We start from the raw sequence: 21,965 nt of genomic DNA on the forward strand, positions 1-21,965 counted from the left end.
TTTTTTTTAATTCAACTGAAAGATGGCCTTTTGACAGAGGTATGCACTTTTTGTGATTGTTGACTGCAGCTAATTTAAACTTGTAAGCATTATTAAAAGAAAACCAGGACTCACCAAGAACCTTAACGTTGACAAACACAGCCTTCTCTCCGGCAGGACTCTGTAGACTCAGGCAGTATTTGCCGGAGTCGTCGCGGGTGCTGTCGGGGATGACCAGGAAGGTCATGGTGTCAATGATGTCAACTTTTCCCTTCCTGACCACATTGTCAATGCCCATCCTCCTCCAAGTGACCTTAGGAGGTGGTCTACCTCTGATGGTGGCACATAGTCTGATGGGACAGCCGGCTCTCACCGTCAGTCCCTGCTTCAGGTCGGCGTCCAAGTCGATCTCTGGTGCCTCTGTTGGAAGGAACAGTGCCAGTGCAAATGTCAGCAAGATCTTCCAAGTACAGATCACATCTTAATGTGTGGATTAATGTTAATCCTTCCTCATGTTGTCATGTGGGACTACCCTTAAGCCATCTAGTTCTCAAAATAGCAACTAAAATTCAATACACTTCTCACCTAGAATCTCCCTGGGGATCACACCACCCTCCAGGTCGCAGGGCAGGCTCATGCCCACCTGGTTCTGAGCCGACACTCTGAATTCATACACAAGCGTCTCATCCAGACTTGTGACTGTGAACTCGCACACAATCAGCTGAGCCGCCACATTGCACCTCTTCCAACCATCGTCTCCTTTCTTGGCGCTTCCCTGCGCCCTCATCTCCACAACGTAGCCAATGATGGGAGCTCCACCATCTGATATAGGCTTGGCCCAGCCCAGGGTGACGGTGGACTTGGTGCTGTCCAGGACCTTCAAGTTGGTAGGAGGTGCAGGAGGCTCTGTAGGAAGACATAGGGGTGTGAAGATGAAGCCATCGATTTTGCCTATAGTAATCTCACCACGAGCAACATTTGTTAACAAATAGATATTAAACACAATAAAAACATTATTATTGGTTACATACCAACTGCATCCTTGGCAGTGATGGCACGTGAAGGCTTGCTTGGACTGCTAACGCCAATTTCATTGACAGCCTTTACTCTGTACTGGTAGTCATGTAGGGGCAGGAGTCCAGATACTGTGAAACGAGTTCCAGGGATTGGATCCTTGTTGACAGGAGACCACCTAACAGCATGCTCTTCCCTTTTCTCCAACAGATAACCTGTGATTGGCTTTCCGCCATCTTTCTCAGGCTCGGACCACTGCACAGTCATCTCCTCCTTGGCGATCTTAGTGACCTCTGGTGCCTCAGGAGTGTCAGGTACACTGAACTGGGTACCGGCGACAATAGCCTCACTCTGTACTGCAGGGCCTGGACCCATCTTATTCTCAGCACGAACTCTGAAGATATACTCATTACCCTCAATAAGACGAGTGACTTTAGCTTTATTGGTGATGACAGCGTTGGAGTGGACTGACCAGACTCCCCTCTTGGTCTCACATTTCTCAATAATGTAGTTGTAGATATCGCAGCCGCCATCATCTTCTGGGACTTCCCAGGCCAGATGGCACCTGTCGATGGTGATATCAGACACCTGGAGATCCCTGATAGGGCCGGGTCTATCCAGTATATTGACCTTAGCGTGAGCAGAGCATGTTCCCGCACTGTTGGAGGCAGTAACAACATATTTTCCACTGTCAGTACGCCTGGCGCTGGTAAGCAGCAGCTTCGAGAAGTCAGCACCAGTTTCAATCTGAAGCCTGGGGCTCTTCTTTATTTCCTCTGTGTTCTCATCTTTGGTCCATTTGATATCAGGCTGGGGTTTTCCCTTCACTGTTGCCTGGATAGGAATAGTGTCTCCTGCCTTGACCACGAGTGTTCCATCCAGTTCAATCTTGATTTCAGGCTCCACAAGCTGTTCCTTAATCAGGACTTCAGCTGTTGTCACCCAGTTGCTCTCGCCTCCCTCATTCTTAGTCTGAACTCTGAACTGGTAGATCTGGTTTTCAATGCACCTGTCAGCCATGAAGTAAGTCTCCTTGATGGCACCCTTGTGAAGCCTCTCCCACTCCTCAGCCTCCTTTGGCTTCTTCTCAACGTGATATCCTAGGTTACGGCTACCGCCATCGTAGTCTGGCTTCTTCCATTTGAGGAAGCAGAAGGTCTTACCAATCTCAGAGATGTGGAAGTCAGTGGGTTCACCAGGCTTCTCAATGGGATCAACTGCCAGCACAGGTGTCTTGGTCTCAGTGGGTGGACCAGCGCCAATCTTGTTTTCTGCGCTGACACGGAAGAAGTACTCACAGCCCTCGGTAAGAGGGGCTTTTATCAGGCGCTTGGTGCAGTCATTGGAAACCACCGTCCATCCTCTCTGGCTGGGCTGACGGCACTCAATAATATACTGAGTGATCTCAGTGCCTCCATTGTCCTCAGGGTTCTCCCAGGACACCATACAGGAGTTCTTGGTCACGTAGGCCACTTTCAGGTTCTGGCAAGCTCCTGGTGTGTCCAGGACATTGACAAGAATGGTGGCCTGTGCCTGTCCACTACTGTTCTTGGCGACAATGGCATATTTACCGTAGTCTGACCTAACTGCATCATTGATGACCAGTTCACACAGAGGGTAGTTGTTGTTAATCTCAGTGCGCTTGTCCCGGGACATGGCTCTGGCATCCTTGGTCCATGTAATCTCTGGGTCTGGTCTGCCCTTCACCCTGGTGATCAAACTTATGATCTGACCTGCCCTTACCGTCAGAGAGTCGCGGCAGGACACATCGACAAGCACCTCTGGGGGCACCAGGATGTCCTTTGCTAAGACAGTTTCAGCCAGCTCCCTGGGTTCACTGTCTCCAACCTTGTTGGTGGCTCTGATGCGAAATCTGTACTCCATTCCTTCAATGAGGCCGGGCACTCTGTAGGCACACATCTTTATGAGGTCCTTGTTGATTCTGTCCCACTGGGCGGTTCCTGACTTCTGAGCCTCAACCACATAGCCCAGGATGGGACTGCCTCCGTCTCTTGTTGGCTTGATCCAGCAGATGTCAGCATAGGACTTGCTCCAGTCCTTCAGTTTAGGATTGCCAGGGGGTCCAGGTTTGGTGATGGCACGAGTGGCCTTGATGGGGTCAGAGGTTGGAGATGGCTCACTGATACCAGCAATGTTCTCAGCAAACACTCTGAACTCGTAGCTGTTGCCTTCAAACAGGCCTGAGACCCTGTATCTGAGGTCCAGCACAGGAGTTTTGTTAACACGGATCCACTTTCCTGTCATTTCTCTGCGTTCAATCACATAGCCACTAATGGGGCTGCCTCCATCATAGTCAGGGAGGGTCCATTCCACTGTCACAGCATTCTCTGTGATATCAGAGCACTCTGGGAGACCTGGTGGACCAGGAGGGTTGAACATGTGCTTGGCAATAGTGGGAGGACTTTCAAGCCCTGCGCCGATCCCAATCTTGTTCTCTGCACGGACACGGACAATGTACTCACGGCCTTTCTCCAGCCTGGACACCTTGGCCTTAGTGCTGGTGCCACTGGAGCTAACGACAGACCAGGGCTCCCATGGCTTCTTTACATCCTTCTTTTCCACCACATAGTTGGTGATGGGCGAGCCACCATCATCCTTGGGTGCCCTCCATTGGATCATCATGTAATCAGGGGTAACCTCCAAGATGTTGATGGGTCCGATGGGTGGACCTGGAAGATCCAGCACGGTGACATGCAGAGCAACGGTCTTGCTGCCTGCAGGATTGGCCACAGTGAGGGTGTACTCTCCAGTGTCTCCTCTCTGGCACTCAGGGATACTGAGGATGGTGGAGGATGCAGCAGACTCAATGTGATAGCGGCCCTCAGATGTGATCTCCTTGCCATCGGTCATCCATTTGGCAGTGGGAATGGGGATGCCTGTCATCTTGGCTGGAAGGGCAATAGCACTGCCAGCTTTGACAACAAGACCCTCAATAAGCTTCACATCAACTTCAATAGTTGGTGGCACTGAAAGAGAACAAAACAGTACAAAATTATGATGTTTTCAGGCCTGTAAATGAGAGCAGGAAGAGCAACTGCAGAGCAAAAGACACAACTCAATAAGAATCGTGCTTCTTACATGTCTTCTCCTGGCAAGTGACGGGGACGCTGGTGTCAGGACGACTCACGCCGATGGCGTTCTGAGCCTTCACCCTGAAGCGGTAAGTCTTGCCCTCCACCAGACCAGTGATGTGGGCGTGGTTGTTGCTGACGGTCTTGAAGGTGACCCAGTCAGTCTGACCCTCTTCCTGGTGCTCCACGATGAAGCCGGTGATTTCACTTCCGCCAGTGCGGTCGGGCCACTCCCATGCTAACCACACTTCTGTCTTGTCTGCATCAGTGTGGTGCAGGTTCTTGGGTGGGCCAGGAGGATCTGAAAGGTGTCCCGGAAAGAACAATTACTTGCTCATTATTGGTGGATTAAATACATTTGCTGAACATTTTTCAGAGATGAGATGGCGTAGAACTATTGACCAACTGTTGTTCACTGACATTCATCCTTACTGCTCCCAGAATTTTTTGTTTTGGTTGTTATTTTGTTGAGAAGTTTGTTTCATGACAACATGAAAAGAAAACGCACCCATTTGGAAGTGCAGAAACACAGTTGTGAATTACACTGTGGATATGAGTGGAGCCTTCAGTATTTTGAAGCTCCACAATTTAGATAGATATATTTTATTGCCCCCAAAGGGGAAATTTGTTTCCACAGTTTATTATGTGTGCCTCCAGAACATAGATACATTTACATACAACATAAATACATTACAGAGTACATAGTGTCTTTTTGTAATTAGTGATCTATGGAATTAAGAACTGCCAAGGCAGAGGGGACAAATCTTCAACTAAAACGTGCCTTTTTCCATCTCAGTGGGCTGTATCTGAGGCCAGATTTACATTAGATGAGGAAAAATCATTATTATTTTTCAGAGTAAAATTAGACAACATAACATAATTATGATTTTTACTCACAGAGAGGATCGATAGCCTTGATGGGTGTCTTAGTCACCACATAGTCACTTCTGCCAAACTGGTTCTCAGCAGCAACTCTGAACAGGTACTGGATTCCTTCCATCAGGTACATGGCCATCAGACTCAGCTTCTTATTGGCTGCAGAGACTGGAACCCACTGCTCAGCGGCCACGTCCTTCTTCTGCACAATGTAGTGGGAGATGACGGCGCCGCCATTGTCCTCTGGAGCTTTCCATGTCAGGTAGGCGGACTCGCTGGTCACCTCGGAGATCACCAGGTCTCTGGGAGGAGAAGGCTTGTCTGGTGAAAATAAAAGTGGGTTTGAGTAAAAGTCATATATATTCTAAATTCAAATATAGTTTTTCTTCATGGCATGACAAAGACCAAACCCCTGCTTATTAATGTAAACATAAAGTAAATCAATCTTTGCAAATTGTTTGCTAACCAAACTAACTAACTAAAGACTAACCAAAATCCCACAGTTGTGTTGGTGGGCATTTCACTTACTCAGCACAAGCACGGCAACGGTTGCTGTTTTCTTTCCAGCAGCATTCTCCACACTCATGGTGTAGTTGCCGGAGTCTGCACGGACACACTTGGGGATGAAGACTTTGCTGCCGGTAGCAGTGACAGCAACAGTGATGTGAGAAGGAACGTCACCGTCATTCTTCTTCCAGCTGACGGTGGGCGTCGGTACACCCTTTATGGTGGCACTCAAGGTGATGTCAGTGCCCAGCATGGCTAGGTGGTCTCGTGCCATGTTGGCGTCCAGCAGCAACTCTGGCTCCTCTATGGAGGAAAATGGGAAAACATTTAGTGTAATGCATACACTGGCCAAAACTAACAAATAACTCAAACACTGCATACTGGGAACATTTTTACTTGTTTTGTGAAAACAATTCAAATTAAAGCTAAGGTTGCAGCTGCGGTGCCGTTACAAAAGGTCAGGTTGGCCCGGTTCTGAACTTTCATGAATATTAGACATTGCAGGAGTGTCACTTACTGTATAAACTATGGGGGCGCTAGAGAACACGCACTAATTGTATGTTATGTTCCTGTATATCAAGTGACGACCAGTCAACCTGGTCAACCTGCTAGGAGGAATACATCAAAGTATAAAATGTCATTTCCTGTTGCCAGTAGGTGGCGCTATGACTGTATCTCAATATTGGCACATAAATGTCTCCAGGCTGGGACTCTTATCAAACATGTGAAGTTTGGGGCTGATTGGACGATGTACATTCCAGTTAGAACAGCAAACACTCAAAATGGCCGCCACGGCATGGCAACATCATAGACTGTATTACCGGAAGTGAAAATTTGCACCAAAACTAATTCTCAGTAGCAAATACCACATACATGGAAACAGGAGTTGGTTGGGCTTAACTTGATGGGGCAGCTTGTAAACAACCTAAAACCTGTCTGGTCTCATGTGGTGTGAGTCTGTAATGTAATCCATTACCTGGAAGACCTTAGGTCAAGGGAGAAGACTAACAATCAATCAACTACCCCACCCCCCATAACACATTTGATGACATTTTGTTAACCAAATTGCTGACTAGCTAGTCAATAAAAAATAATTCTAGAGGCTTCCAGACACACTATCTAATGGAATTATATCATCATGTATACAATTTTGCAAAAAACAGAAATAAAAATATTAAAGTTAGTGTTTTTTTCTTTTGGGAAACATTTCTTAAAAGTGCATACAGTAACTAGACTATGTGTGCTTGCCCGTCCAATCAATTAAAAATTATTTTAGTGGCTGTCCAGAGACCACTGATGTACTGAAACTAAATGTATATGTCATATTAAAAATAAAAATGGTAAAAATTGTATAGTTAGTGTTATATACCAGTTTGCCAGATGTTTTGGATTTTTTTCCTACAATCTAATAATGATAAACTAAACATAAAAATGTACTTGGGCTGAAATAACTGATACCATATATAATAGATAAAAACTGCGTAGGAGTTATAAATAAACCCCTTACCCAGTCTGTCGTGGACTTTGATGGTCTGTTTGACATAGGCAGGGTCAGATTTTCCGGCAGCGTTGACAGTGAAGATCCTGAAGGTGTACTCCTGTCCATCGGTCAAGCCTGTCACCACGTAGTGGAGGTTGGGGCATTCCTCCGGTGTCTCGTTGGCCGGAGTCCATTCCACGGCGCCAGGCTTCTGGTACTCAACGAGGTAGCCGAAGATCCGGCCCTTTCCGTCGTGGCGGGGCAACTTCCACTTCAGGCTGACGGAGTCCTTGGTCTTATCGTAGGCCTCGGGGGTCACTGGAGGGCTGGGACGCACTGTGAGGAGAAAATATCAGAGAAGTCTGTAAACTTTATGGGCAAAAAAAAAAAGTTCAACGTGGCAACCTGTCTTAACCCGGTTAAAAAGAGACAGACATGCAATATTTCACTCTAAGGGTAAAATGTTTTTTAGTTTAGCATTATAGTTTTATGTATAGTATTATATATGTAGTATACTTATACAGAAGTATATTTGTTGTGTAAATATGTATGGTGACACAGTGTTGGAGTAGGATCGTTAACTGAATATATAAATATCTGAATTGTATTTTGTATGTACTACAATTGTGAATGCTGAGAAACACACTTGACCATAAACATGATCAAATATTAAACCTATCAAGCTATGCTAATGTGGCTGTTAATGAAGCTATATTGTCATCACATAATAAAAGGCAATACCAATACAAAACAATAATCAAAAATGCTAAATAAAATGCTAATAATCATAATAAATCATAACGTCAACAGCGATGTTAAACCACGGTTTTGAGAATACAAAAAAGCTAATTTGGAAATAGGATATAGAATGTATGATAAAATACATACAAATATAGAATATAGTCTTAAAGGATAATACAGATATGGAAAATAAATATAATAAATATATTTTCTTTGAGTTTGAGTCGCACTGACCAATGGGATCTTTGGCGAGGATGGGTTTGGACGGGACACTGGGGTCTCCGGTTCCCAGCTCGTTCTCAGCCATCACCCTGAACTCGTACTCGCAGCCCTCCACCAGGTCCTGGACTCGGTACTGAGTGGCCGGGTACAGTGGCTCTCTGGTGGCTCTGGACCACCTCTTGGCTGTGGGCTCCTTCTTTTCCAGGATGTAGTTGGTGATGGGCTTTCCGCCGTCACGAGGCCGGTTCCACAGCACCAAAACGTTGGTGGCGTACACCTCCCTGACCGTGGGCATCTCAGGGGCCTCGGGAACTCCTGCAGGAGGACGGCAGCAGAAAACTGGGTTATCAGGGCTCTTTTTAGGGTCCATTTCCAATGCAGAAGGAACATTTATGGATGTAAGCATGTAGTATTTACACTGCACTATAATTTTAGTCAGGCAAAATTGTAGATCAGATCCTAAACTATTTTGGATGTTTCATCAGTTCATGAAAAAGTTTAGACTCAATGTCACCCTGTCAAGCATGATTTTGTTATTGTTTAAGAACTGTACACCATCATTGGCTTCCGCACATGTTCAAGAATATGTCTGCTCTAACACATGGAAAAATGGTCAGCTTAAATACTTAATAAAAAGGGGACCCAATAGATAAGGTACTGTGCAAAAATGCTCAAACATTTTCATTTTAGCGGGAAGTCTTTATTACTCTAAATAATGTCCATGGCTTATAAAAACTGATAAAGCTCAGTATTTTGAGTGATCTTGAATGCAAGACTGAAGTATTTATATTTGGTTGACAATCGGGAATTTTATGATAGTAAGATTTCAATATAGACAAATTCTAAAATAAAATAAATTCCTCATGTGAAGAGGATTGAATGACTGGGTTTTCATTTTGATGTTGGCTACTTTTTGTTTAAACATGGGAATTTTGGCACAGTGATATAGTAAATGTGTGTCCGCAGGGTGGGAGCAGAACGTACTGAAGAGATCTTTGGCTCTTATCTCCTCGGACTCCAGAGGGTCACTGATGCCGTACATGTTCTCAGCAGAGATCCTCATGATGTACTCCCTGCCCTCTGTTAGCTTGGGGATCTGAGAGAAAAAAACATGTGAACTTCAGAAAGTTCCCTCATCTTTAAAATAACAAAGCAGCTGACTGGACTTTGGTTGACAAACCACTTGGACCCACCTTGCATGTGGTCTTGGTGGTGGCAGACGTCACCGTGGTCCAGATGTCTCTGTTGGTGTCCCTCTTCTCAATGATGTAGTTGGAGACTTCGACGCCGCCGCTGTCCAGAGGAGGTTTCCAGGAGATGATCATGTACTCCCTGTGCACCTCCTCGAACACCACTGGGCCAACAGGAGGAGTCGGACGGTCTACAGTGAAGAAAGAAGTGATGATAGTGTGAAAAAAGTCTATGAATAAGGAATCAGTGATAAGTGTGTTTTGATCAACCAATCCCTGCATTATTCAGAAGAGCTTGCAGTTTTCAGTCTGCTTCAGCCACAAACAATTTGTAAATGTAAATAGATGGCACAATTACTCGTGACCCCATCTATTTCTCATCTAAATCAACAATTGAGTTGCTTGTCAGAGACAGTTGAAAGCTTTTACTTGGAGTTATCAGTCTGCTTCAGCTTTAAACAGTTTATTCAATGTTATTTAATTATTCATTTGCTGCATCTTTATCTATGTTTCAATTGCTTTTTGATGATGATACTAGCCTGTATCAGCCCCAAAGTTCTCTTTACATACCGACAACCGTGAGGTTGCAGACTCCCTTCCTGGATCCGGTACTGTTCTCCACCACCACCACGTATCTGCCGCTGTGCTCGCGCTTTGCCTTCATCAGGCCGAGTGACATGGTAGTCAGCGTGTTCTTGAACATGATGTGTTTGTCGGCCTTCAGCTCCTCCTCGTCTCGGTACCACACGATGGACGGAGAAGGTTTGCCGGTGTAGCGGCCTTGCAGCAGGCAGCTCTCGCCCACACGGATGATGATTTTGTCACGGAAGTCCAGCTCGATGGTCGGTGGCTCTGTAAGTAAACAGAAGTTTTTGTCTATTTTGTCTCGAAGGGAGGAAGAAATGGCACAGAAAGAGACTTGTGGAGTCAGGCCTGATATGGTGCGAAATACTTGTCGTGTCCCACAGGGCTCTGTGCTAGGTCTCCTTCTATTCCTCATCCAAACCAATGATTTGGTTGGTTGCTGCATTTTTTAATGATCGGTAAATGATCTCACTTATATGGCGCTTTTCAACCTTCACGGTTCCCAAAGCGCTTTACAGATAAGTCTCATTCACCCATTCTCTCACACATTCACACAACAATGATGACCGAGCTGCCATGCAAGGTGCTGGTCTCCATCGGGAAGAACTCAGGGTTCAGTGTCTTGCTCAAGGCCTCTTCGACATGACGGGGGGAGCCGGGGATTGAACCCCCAGCCCCTCCTGTGCAACATTGCTAACCACATTGAATCAAGTCTCTAAATGTCCATCAAGCATTAACAGAAACCAGCTGCTAATCAATCTAAAAACTGATTAAAACATACAGAACAGCTATCAATAATAAGTCCTCACCCAGTTCGTCCCTGCAGGTGATTGGTTTGGTGCAAAACGATGGCTTGCCGGGTCCGACCTCATTGACAGCGATGACCCTGAACTCATAGGTGTCGCCCTCCCTTAGGCCATCGTAGGTGTACTTCCTCTCCATCAGCTTCTCCTTTGTCACTCTAGTGAACTTGTCTTTGCCAATCATACGCGCCTCCAGAATGTACATGGTGATCTCTGAACCGCCATCAAACTTGGGTGCCTTCCAGGTGATGCTGATCAAATCCTTAGTGACCTTGGTGACCTCAAGCTCCTCGGGGCGGTCAGGCACACCTGAAGGGAGCACAAATACACGGATGTGGATATCTGAAGATGGGAACTCATATAGTAATTTATGATTTTTAGTGTCATTTTCTGTTCAGTTTGAATTCTGTTGTCTGCAAAATTTCACAGTCGGATAATGTAAAATTTTTAATGACAAAATAGTACAGAAAAAGATTAGGGCCAAATTAAAAATAATGAGTTCTGAGATTAATCAGAGGATTCAGAGAAAAAATTCTCACTTCTTCAATCGTTGACTTTCAAAATTGTTTTTCAAAAATTAATTATTAGAATTCAGATTTTCTGATTTTCCTAAAAATGTTTTAACAAAATTTTGTTTAAGTTTTACTTTGTCCTCAGAATACAGAAAAAACCTTATTCTGAAGATTATGAGATGGATCTCAGTCAGGGTTCCTCTTCCTCTTACCTTTACAGCAGTAATATGTCAACTTCATGTTTGTTTAACTAAACTTACTGATTGGTTCCCTGACGATGACCTCGGCTGCGGTCTCCATGAAGGGTCCGATGCCGATGGCGTTCTCTGCGGCTACTCTGAAGAAGTAGGACTTTCCGGTGGTGAGACCATGAGCCACGGCGTTCTGTCTGCTAGCGGTGAAGGACAGCGAGGTCCAGGCCTTACGCTCGGCCTCGCGCTTCTCGACGATGTAGTTGCTGATGGGAGAGCCGCCGTCGTTCTCGGGGAAGAACCAGTTGAGCTTGCAGGAGTCGCTGCTCAGGTTCTCTGCGGTGAAGGGAATGCCGACGGGCCCGGGGACGTCTGAGGGAGGGCAAAATCGTTTTTAATTAAAAAAATAAAAACACTTAAGAGTATACATAAGATGCGGTCTCATTTTGACATGAAAACAGTATTTTACCCAGAACTTCCACAGTGATGTTCTTTGTCTTCTCCCCTCCAGCGTTCTTGGCAGTCAGCGTGTAGACCCCGAGGTGCCTCCTGATGCAGGGTTTTATGACCAGAGATGAGCTGATGGCTGTTGTCTCCACTTTAGCCTCAGGAGGCAATGCAGCTCCGTCTCTGTTCCAGGTGACCTCAGGGGACGGCTGGCCCGACACATAGGCGATGATACGGATCACACCACCAGCGTGGACCACCATCCTTTCCTTCACCGAGGCGTCCAGGTCGACCTCAGGAGCAACTGGGAGGAAGAAACTCCACATTACAGTCTGTTTGGTCCAACCAACCTGGATAAATATGTACTTAATACGTGCTTACTTTTTCTATTCTTGAATGGGAGCACTTGTAACTTGTCTAATTTCCCCCCGGGGGATCAGTTAAGCATTTACGACTCTGATTCTGATTAAACGTTTTGTTGAGAGAATGATGGTTTGATGTGAAAGAAATGTGTAACCCTCTTAGATTTTCAGACTGACTCACTGGTTCTGTCGTTGACCTCGAGCACCTCTGGGACTTCTCCTGGCTCGCCATTACCAGCAGCATTGAAGGCGATCACTCTGAACTTGTATTTACCGCCAGTCTTCAGGCCGGTGATCACCAACCGGGTGCCACGGATTTCAGTCTCTTTGGCCTGAAAAACACAAACATAGAGTTTCTAATGTCGCTCTAAAGCACATCTATCTACCCCTAAAACCAGGTTCCTATGATGATAAAAAAAATGCGGTGGCTGATTTCCTCTCACCTTCACCCAGGCCTCGGTGCCCTCCTCTTTGTACTCCACCCAGTAGCCGATGATCTTGGAGCCTCCGTCCTTCAGAGGAGGGATCCACTCCAGGTCCACTGTGGACCTCGTCCAATCAGAAACCTTTGGGGTTGGAGGAGAGGGCGGGGCTAAAGGAGGAGACAGACAGTTAACATCCTGTTCTGTGTGTTGTACAATTTCCCCCCGGGATCAATAAAGTATTTCTGATTCTGATTCTGACATTTAAAACATAAGCACTGATTTCAGTGTGTAACTCTTACAAATGGGGTCTCTGGCGAAGATGGGGTCCGTGGGGGCGCTGACAGGTCCGGGTCCCGCGGCGTTGATGGCGGAGACTCTAAACAGGTAATGGGAGCCCTCGATGAGTCCGCTCACCACGAACGACTCGCCCAGGCCCATGGGACGGATGGGGTCGCGGGTGACGCGTGCCCACCGTTTGCCCGATGTCTCTTTTCGCTCCAGCCAGTAGCCGGTGATTGGGGAGCCGCCGTCGTCCTCGGGCTCCTCCCAGTTAATGGTCATAGAGTCCAAGGTGACGTTGGTGACCGTCGGCTTCTCACACTGACCGGGGGTGGCTGCAGAAAGGATCGAAGGTTAGAGGATTAACATATTTGTCCTGTATCAATACAACTGCAGTTTACTGTTAGAGCAGTCAGCAACACACTGGATACTGGAACACGGTATTAGTCGTACAGTAGTCAGTAGATCAGTTAGAGTTACATGTATATATACGATATATACATGAGAATATAAATCTGACAACTGTCTAGATTAGATAGTAACTGTCCCCTTAATACTCATATGCACAAAGACAATCTTTAATCGTTCTTAATACACATGCACGTCGTCCTCGATTACTATTATCAATATAACTCTAAGAGTAGTAGAAGTAGTTTCAACACATGTTAACACTATATTAAATTGCCTTATATCACTATATAATAATACAGTTCTATCATATCATTTTATATTAACTGCTATATTATATTTGTTTTTATATACTCTGATACATTATTAAGTACATTGTATTTATTATTCACACTCATAACTGTATACCTATACTTATATTGTAAATCATAGCTGCCGGAGTTGCACTATTGGATTATCATTTCATTTGCACAAGCTACAATATATTGGATATAAAGATTGTATTTTTTTGGTTTGATACCATATGAGTTTTACTTTTACTATAAAATGATGATTTTAAATGTCTTTTTGAGGCTTTCCTGAGTAAATAAATGCTGTATATAGTTAGGGTTAGGGTTAGGGTCAGAAACTTTCCTTGGTGTTTGATAAGTGTGAGAATGCACTTAAACTTCTAAGATCCGATTGATAAATAGCATTATCATAGTCAGTAAAATGATGATACGATCAATACATAAGATCAGTACACAGACTGTTTGAAGTACTTAATATTATATTTGTTATTCCAGTTTGACTCACTGTAGAGGTTTCGGGCAACCTCGGGCTCGCTGTCCAGCGGCTCTCCGACTCCGTACTTGTTCTGGGCCATGACGCGGAACACATACTCGTGTCCCGTCATCAGGTTCTCCACCGTCCAGATCCGGTCCTTGGGCTCGTTGGTGACAGGCACCCAGGATTTCCTGCTGGCCACGCGCCTCCAGATGACATAGTTTGTGACTTTGGAGCCACCGTCGTCCTTCGGCGGCAGCCAGGACAGCGTGATCCTCTCTGCGCTGATCTCCTCAAATTTAATGGGAGCGGAGGGAGGACCGGGTCGGCCTGAAAAAAACAAACAAAACAAAGTTAGACAACAGAAATCATCTGGGTGAACCACACCTATCGGTCACTGTGACCTATGGTTTTAGACAGCTCTCAGGTCATGTTTACAGGGCTTTTTTTCATTTCCCTCTGTGTTTAACTCTGAATTTGACGTACCAGTTGTTACCTATTTTATGTTGTCAGCCTCTAAGTCAATGTAAGAGTCAGTGTTATTGCTGCCTATTTTGGCCAGGACAGTCTTGAAAAAGAGATTTTTAATCTAAGTGAGGCTTTAATGATCAAACAACGGAAACATCTAATAAAGAATAAATAAATAAAAATACAAAATGAGCAATAACAACTAGTAGTGTAACAAAAATATGCTGTGGTGTATTTTCGAGGTAGAAAAGGCTAGATAATAGAAATAGGGATACAGTGATGTCTGATGTATTTTTTAGTCAGAGCATAGATTTGAATTAATAACTTGAATTAATTAAACATTTTAAAAGACATGATAACATCAGTCTTTTGCTAGTTTAACATTTGCATTCAGTAACAATTCAATATCTGAAGCAAAACTGTGATATGGACATTTCTCTTGAAAGCTTCAATATTACTGAAACAAAGTTTGTATTTTTCATTGATTTTTATTTAAAATCTAAAATAAAAGTAAAGTCTGGGTGAAAATAAGTATAATAAAAAGAGCAATTTTCTTCTTTCAATGACCTGGGAGAGCAACAAACACTAGAACTGGGAACAACTATTGCTTTTAGATGAATCCGCGAATACTACAGTTATTCTGTTTGTTCGTACCGAGCACGTTGAGCCTCATCTCCTTGGAGGCCTTGCCGAGGCTGTTGGAGGCCACCAGCGTGTACAGGCCAGTGTCGGGACGTTTGCCCTGCTGGATGAGCAGCGTGCAGCTGTCATCAGACACGATCTTGTTGATGTGCTGGTCGTACTGAACCTCCACCTTGTCGTCAGACTTGTGGGGCGGAGCCTTGTACCAGGTGAGCGTGGGGAACGGACAGCCGCGGATCTTGGCCACGATGCTGATGTCGGAGCCCTGCTCGACCTCCATGAACTCCTCCAGCTCAATGGATGGAGCGCCTGTGGCACAAAATGAGGAGATTTTTTTATTTGTTTCCCTTTGACGACTTAAGATTCCTCTGTCTTTCTAGGGAAGAATACAGGTTGAAATAAATTGAAGATAGCAAATATTTAACAATATTAAACCTGAAACTTCACTTTATGTATATGTATACAGACTCATATAATATAATAAGAGTCTGGATATTTTCTGGAAGTTTTGTTATTAACTCCTGGTCTGGTCTTACAGGTCTGGTCCTGGATGATGATGGGTCCGGCCGTGGATGAAGGTCGGCTAGCTCCGGCATCATTGTACGCCACCACTCTGAACTCGTACTCGTCTCCCTCTGTCAGGTCCTCCACCTTGAAGCTGGTGGTGTCCACATCTCTCCTGTTACACCTGAAGGTCATTGCAAAAGAGGGACAGTTTAGCTGCAGGTAACATTCAACCCACAAACAAGACAAGGTCCTGAAAATGTTTTAGCAGTGAAGGACGAGGACACAAAGTTCAAGTTCATATAGAACTGTTTTCACTTTCTTTGTATATCAATTTATGTTTTGTGGTCACAAAATTTAAATGGAATAAGTTTGGAGGACCACATTTTTGTGCAAACCATAGAGTATATATGCTTCTTTCCACAGAAGTAAAGGAGGAGGAAGAATTAGTAAAGTGCAAATTTAACTGTAGGAAAATATGGAAAAATTATAAAAATGAGACAAGAAAATGAAAGATAATGGCAAACTAACTGTAAAGATGCAGTGCTTCTCAACAGAAAAGGCTGCATAATCACATTTATTGAAACTGTCGTCCCCCATGATTGATGGAGATAGACCAATCAGTGACTAGTTAACAAAGTCTTATGTAGATTGTTAACTAAGAAGCGATTGGTTTAAAGTTTTCAAGGGTCTAACATTTTGGATGGAATCCAAACTGGACCCATGGAAAACCCAATCTAAAAGGGATCTGAGGACAGTCGACCTGATCCAAAACAGACCCGAGGATAATTAGACCCGATCCAAAATGTCAGTGGACCACAACAGACCCAAACAGAGAAAGCACACCACCTCTGGCAGCAGACTACAACAGAACTGCACCTGACCTGATTAGGCTGAATATAATTTGGACCTAGCCTGACTTGGGTCTCAGTTATTAGGAACTAAGTTGACCCATGTAGACCTCTCAAGTGAAGGTTTACCTCCTCCAGGACTCCTTCTGGGTGCCACTGGCGTCCCAGCAGAGCAGATCGATGCTGTAGTGGGTGACTGGTGAACCGCCGTCGTTCTTTGGAGCCTTCCAGATCAAAGTCACCGTGCCCTTCTTCACACTCTGGATCTTCAACCTCGTTGGAGGATCGGGAGGATCTGCAGACACAACAGATAAATGTGAGATTACACAATGGTAACTGCTGAAAAGAGGCAAGGTCATTATCTTTAACAAATAAAAACACAATATGTATTTTCCCCATTAGATGGTAGATTTGGAGATTCACAGCTGGTGCTGGTTTTTGTCAAATTTATCATATCAGAATAAACCCCTTGAGATGTATCATCTTGTTTTTAAGAGAATCTGAAAATTAATTTTCTGTTAATCAATTAATTAATTTTTCAGTGGTTTAAAAGTGAGTTTGGAGTCAATCCATAAACAAATACAGAGCTGTAGCATCATTTGGATTTCAAGTTGAGGTTCTGTCTAGTACTAAGGACCATTGTATAAGACACTGTTTTATTGAGCAGTTTGTTAGGTAACAACCAAGTTTGTGGAGCATTAGTCAGATTGTAAAGCCTCTTGAATTTGTTCTAAATAAGATTTGGATGAATATAGGCATATAATTGAATATCATAAATAAAAATAGAAAATACAAGGGGTCCAACTCTAGGACCCTGAGGCACATCCTTTTGTTGAGTTGAAATGTGATATATACTTGTGTACACTGGTGGAAGAAGTATTCAGATCTTTAACTAAGTAGCAAGAAGACTATAATAAAGTACTCTGTTAAGTAAAAGTACAGAACTCGTATCAGCAAAATGTACTTATGTGTCAAAAAGTAAAAGTTCTCATGCAGAAAAATGTGTTAAATTAGTAGTATTAAGTAGCATAAAATGGAAATACTGAAGTTAAGTACAAGTACCTAAAAATTGTAAAGTATGCAGCACTTGAGTAAATATACTCATAGTTACATTCCACCACTGCCCTCCTACATCCATCCATCCACTTTCTATAACCGCTTATCCTGTGCAGGGTCATGGTGGGCTGGAGCCAATACCAGCTGACACTGGGCGAGAGGCGGAGTACACTTCGGACAGGTCGCCAGTTAATTGCAGGACTGCCCTTGTACAGCAACCCACAATTCTAAATGTTTATGTTGTAAATGTGAATATTCTTTACAAAACTGTAATAAATTAACAGTGAGCAATTAAAAGTATCCTGTCACAATGAAGGTTTTTGTGTCCGATATATTAAAATGTAATGAATCTTTGCTTATATCTGAGCTTCAGCAGCTAAAACCAGCAGAAAACAGTAGAAGATATAATAGAAGAGTGTACACGTACGGATTGGATCTCTGGCTTTGGTCCCCTCTATGGTCTCAGTGAACGGGCCGAACCCAAAGCGGTTCTCAGCCCGGATGCGGAACAGGTACTCCTGACCGTTGATCAGGTCTGGAACCACCAGAGACTGAGCAGCACAGGCTGGGTTCACCTGGAAGAACAAGATAAGAGTCGAACTTTACATGTGAGCAATAATAAATGTACTGTTCACAGTGTATTATCCTGCTTGTACAGGGAAATAAGCTGTCAAAGCTGCAGGCATTGTACCTTGGTCCAGGCTTTGCCATCCACTGTCTTCCTCTCGATGAAGTAGCTCTTCACTCTCTCTCCTCCGTCGCTCTCTGGAGGTTTCCAGGTGAGTCGGCAGGTTCCCCTCGTCATATCACTGACCTTCAGGTCTCTTGGAGGTCCAGGCAAGTCTGTGAATGAACGAAACAAGAAATGAAAAGACTAGAAGAGTAAAAACCTGCCAGATGTCTTAATTAAAAAAAAAAATGCCTTTAATGGATAGTGACAGGAAAGGTGGGAGATAGAGAGGGGAGGGCATGAAGCAAAGGGCCCAGGCTGCTGCAGCAACAGACTTTGTACATGGGATGCCTGCCCTACTAGGTGAGATACCAGGGTACCCTCAGGTGTCTTCATTTTTTTTTTTCTTAGGGATATGCCATCGTGTGTTTCACTGTATATATTAAATGAGTATGTGACAGATAAAACCTTTGAAACTTTGAATGTTGAATCTTTACGTACCGAGCACATTGACTCTGACTTTGACCACCTTGTGTCCAGCAGGGCTCTCAGCGTTGATGATGTATCGGCCGCTGTGGTTCAGTTTGCTCTCCGGAATTACGACCACTGAGGTCGTGTCTGTGGAGTGGATCTGAGAGGGAAGAGCAGCATGACATCAGATACTTTTCGTTCTTAAAGTTCCTCCATTCACACTTTCTCCCCAGCTCCTAACAAGCTAATTGTTGGGCAATGACTCGATTAAGCATTTTTGTCTGATCATAACACTGTTAATCACTTTTTGGGTTATAAAGATGCCTTAGGTGGATCAGTTTGGATATTTTTCACACTTTATTTCAGGTATTTTACGAACAAACAATAATTGGAATTTTCTGTGCTGGTGAAATAAAAATGAATAGTTACATGAATATACGTCAGTTAAAGTCTGAGCAGTCTGACCTCTGAGTCGATGGGCAGTGTGTGGAGTTCGTTCTTCTTCTCAGTCTCGGCGGTTCCATCGAAGGTCCAGGTTACTTTGGGAACGGGTCGACCATTGATGGTGACGGGAATCCTGATGACTGTTCCCGCTCTGCAGTTCAGCAGGTCATGTGCGCTCACGTCCAGAGTCAGAGTTGGCTCAACTGGAGAACAAAAACACACAAAAATCAAACAACTTCTTTTAAACCAGCATGCTCTGATATATTTATTCATATTCAGGTAAACAATCTTTGTTAAGCCTACAAGAGAGAGCTGAGAACAAATTACATACAGTTACAACATCATCAAGTTCCATTCCAGTATTCTTGTTTTTGAGGGAAAATCTGCTGTCTGACCAAATTCCTCATTACTTATATACTATATTTAATTATAATTCTGTACTGAATCTATTAGATTTTCATTTAGAGTATGAATCAGAGTAGAAACATTAAAACGCAATGGTCTTGTGAAATGCAAACTTCTTGTCTTTTTGGAGCTTAGAACACATTTTAAATTAATAGATCTGGAGGTCATCAAAAAGGTTTGTGCTAGAGCTGTTGGCGTACAAGATGGTATCAGCATAGAAATTGACATTGCAAAGTTGAGTTGGAAAATTAATATTATTTATGTACAGAGTAAATAGCAGGGACCCTATAATTCAACCTTGTGGGACACCCTCATCAACCACTGTGACCAAAACCATCTGCAGTCAACCATCAACAGTCTGAACTACCAGAAAGATCTGATTTGAATGAGCTGTATGCAGAATCATCAAAACCTACAGACAGCAGCTTCTTTAACTAAATATCATACTCAACAGTAGCAGTTATTACTATGAGCAGGTCTAAAGCCTGACTGCTGTGGCTGACAAATGTGTGTTACTCTTACTCAGGATGTCTTTAACCAGGATGTCGGCCGTCTTGGCAGGCTCTGAGTTTCCGCCAGCGTTCACGGCGTAGATCCTGAACTTGCACTTCTTGCCCTCCTTCAGGTCGGGGACGGTTATTTCAGTGGATGGGTGAAGCTTGTCAGCCTGGTTCACCCTCCTCCAATCAGGAGAGCCCTCCTCATGGACCTCGATGATATAACCCTTAATGGGACTGCCACCATCTTTGTCCGGCGGGCTCCAGGTGAGTGTGATGCTGCTCTTGGTCTTGTCTTTAACCTCGGGGGCTCCTGGTGGGCTGGGAGGGTCTGAGAGAGGTGCAGAGAGGTCAGTCTTTATAATCTACAATAACTAGTTTTCACTTTTAGCATTACGACTCTGTGTGCTCTGTATCATCCATTAGTGGTTTTTAAAATCTTTCTTATGACTTAAGAACCAAAAAAGAACAGTTTTTAAGGTTACAGGAAATACTATCAAGGCAAGGCAAGGCAAATGTATTTATATAGCACATTTCATACCCAAAGTGCTTTACAGGGTACACAGGCAAAAGCACATATAAAATGGAAACAATGAAAGCAAACAGGTCAAGCAGGAACCTACGGGGAACATTATGTGATTGCCTCAGCTAGCCTTACCTTTGAGTGAATGAATCGATCTGTTATAGGCTGGTCTTTGGTGACATGTGACGTAACTCTCCAAGTTAAGTTCAATTTATTCATCCATAAAAGCATTTCAATTACAGAAAGTACAAAACTGATGGTGACATCAACTGGTACCTGATACTTATTTTAGACCTTGTTTTACCAAAGTGCGTATTAAAGTGAGTACATCTGATTGACAGTGTATGGGAATTTTTGATAATCAAAAGTGCAAAATGCAAACTTCCAACACATTGACGAAGCTGGTCTGTGGAGATCAAACTCAAAACTGTTAACTAAAACTAGGTGGTAAGAGGGTTAACACTCACTGCATGGATCCGTGGCGAAGCGGCACTCGGAGGCCTCGCTGGGCGGTCCAACTCCTGCAGCGTTGCAGGCTGCAATCCTGAACTGGTACTCGGTTCCTTCGATGAGCCTGAGCACGGTATACTGCAGGCCCTTCACTGCTGGTTTGGTGACTGGTGCTCGGTTGACGCGGCCCCAGTACACGGCGCCGCGCTCCCTCTTCTCCAGCCAGTAACCCTGGATGGTAGAGCCGCCATTGTCCAGAGGAGGATCCCAGGTCAGGGTCATGGTGGTCGCTGTAGCGGCAATGATTTTGGGGTTACGTGGAGGTCCGGGGAGGCCGAATGGATCCCTGAGCTGGACTTTCTCTGAATCGCAGCCATCACTAACGCCGTACTTGTTCTCAGCTTTGATTCGGAACTGGTAGGTACCGTTCAAGTTCAGTTTGTAGACCTGAAGAAGCAGAACAGGGACATTCATTAGTTTTTCTTGTTAAGGCGTTAAAGACAGAATCAAATATAAGATGAAAACACATGATTATAAAAGATGTAATCATTTGATTGATACAGTTTTGCTAACGCTCTATTTTATGGGTCTGTTACTTCTTGATAAATTTCAAATAATTTTTTAGAAGTTTCCAGAAAATAATTTTGGTACTTTACATGGATAATAGAGACAATTGTTTTTGTTAGTTTAGTTAGTTGTGTTGAGTTTAAAAACAGATTTCCGGGGGGACTTCCTTGAAAGAAATATGAATTGGAAACTTTGTTTTTCATATATGTTGAATTGTATGCTGTCTGTAGATAAATTGCACATTTTTTCCATATTCAGGAGAGCTGCTGTGAACTGACTGAAATAATTTAGATTAGCCTAGCTTAGCAATTATTTGTAATCAATTGGAACCAACCATTGTACTGCTTGAACTGCCACATTGCATGCATCTTTACACAAAAGCTCCAAGGAAATGATTGGGAAATTGTTAGTAACTGATGGATTACTTAGTTGGCTTTAGAGGGTTAAATATAAGAAAACATCTTCTACATCATGAATGCTGTTTCTCATTTTATACTAAGTATGAACACAATTGAAGATCAATTTTCTTCCTTAAAATA

The 21,965-nt window shown here is 43.8% G+C and overlaps 1 protein-coding gene across 1 annotated transcript in view; it reads right to left on the minus strand.

The window, feature by feature from the left end:
- Positions 1-21,965, minus strand: part of ttn.1 (titin, tandem duplicate 1) — a 192,133-nt gene that overhangs the window by 55,886 nt on the left and 114,282 nt on the right. Inside the window, 27 exon segments of the mRNA XM_070915106.1 lie at positions 115-399; positions 565-885; positions 1,011-3,980; positions 4,093-4,386; positions 4,983-5,282; positions 5,490-5,771; positions 6,976-7,284; positions 7,924-8,226; positions 8,896-9,007; positions 9,105-9,292; positions 9,672-9,953; positions 10,496-10,798; positions 11,262-11,564; positions 11,662-11,943; positions 12,183-12,333; positions 12,445-12,593; positions 12,726-13,040; positions 13,909-14,208; positions 15,001-15,297; positions 15,525-15,676; positions 16,473-16,638; positions 17,827-17,974; positions 18,091-18,242; positions 18,571-18,700; positions 19,006-19,187; positions 19,912-20,217; positions 20,877-21,306. Coding sequence (XP_070771207.1) covers positions 115-399; positions 565-885; positions 1,011-3,980; positions 4,093-4,386; positions 4,983-5,282; positions 5,490-5,771; positions 6,976-7,284; positions 7,924-8,226; positions 8,896-9,007; positions 9,105-9,292; positions 9,672-9,953; positions 10,496-10,798; positions 11,262-11,564; positions 11,662-11,943; positions 12,183-12,333; positions 12,445-12,593; positions 12,726-13,040; positions 13,909-14,208; positions 15,001-15,297; positions 15,525-15,676; positions 16,473-16,638; positions 17,827-17,974; positions 18,091-18,242; positions 18,571-18,700; positions 19,006-19,187; positions 19,912-20,217; positions 20,877-21,306 — 9,412 coding nt within the window.

Source organism: Enoplosus armatus, chromosome 11, assembly GCF_043641665.1.
Source record: "Enoplosus armatus isolate fEnoArm2 chromosome 11, fEnoArm2.hap1, whole genome shotgun sequence".
Lineage (NCBI taxonomy): Eukaryota > Metazoa > Chordata > Actinopteri > Centrarchiformes > Enoplosidae > Enoplosus > Enoplosus armatus.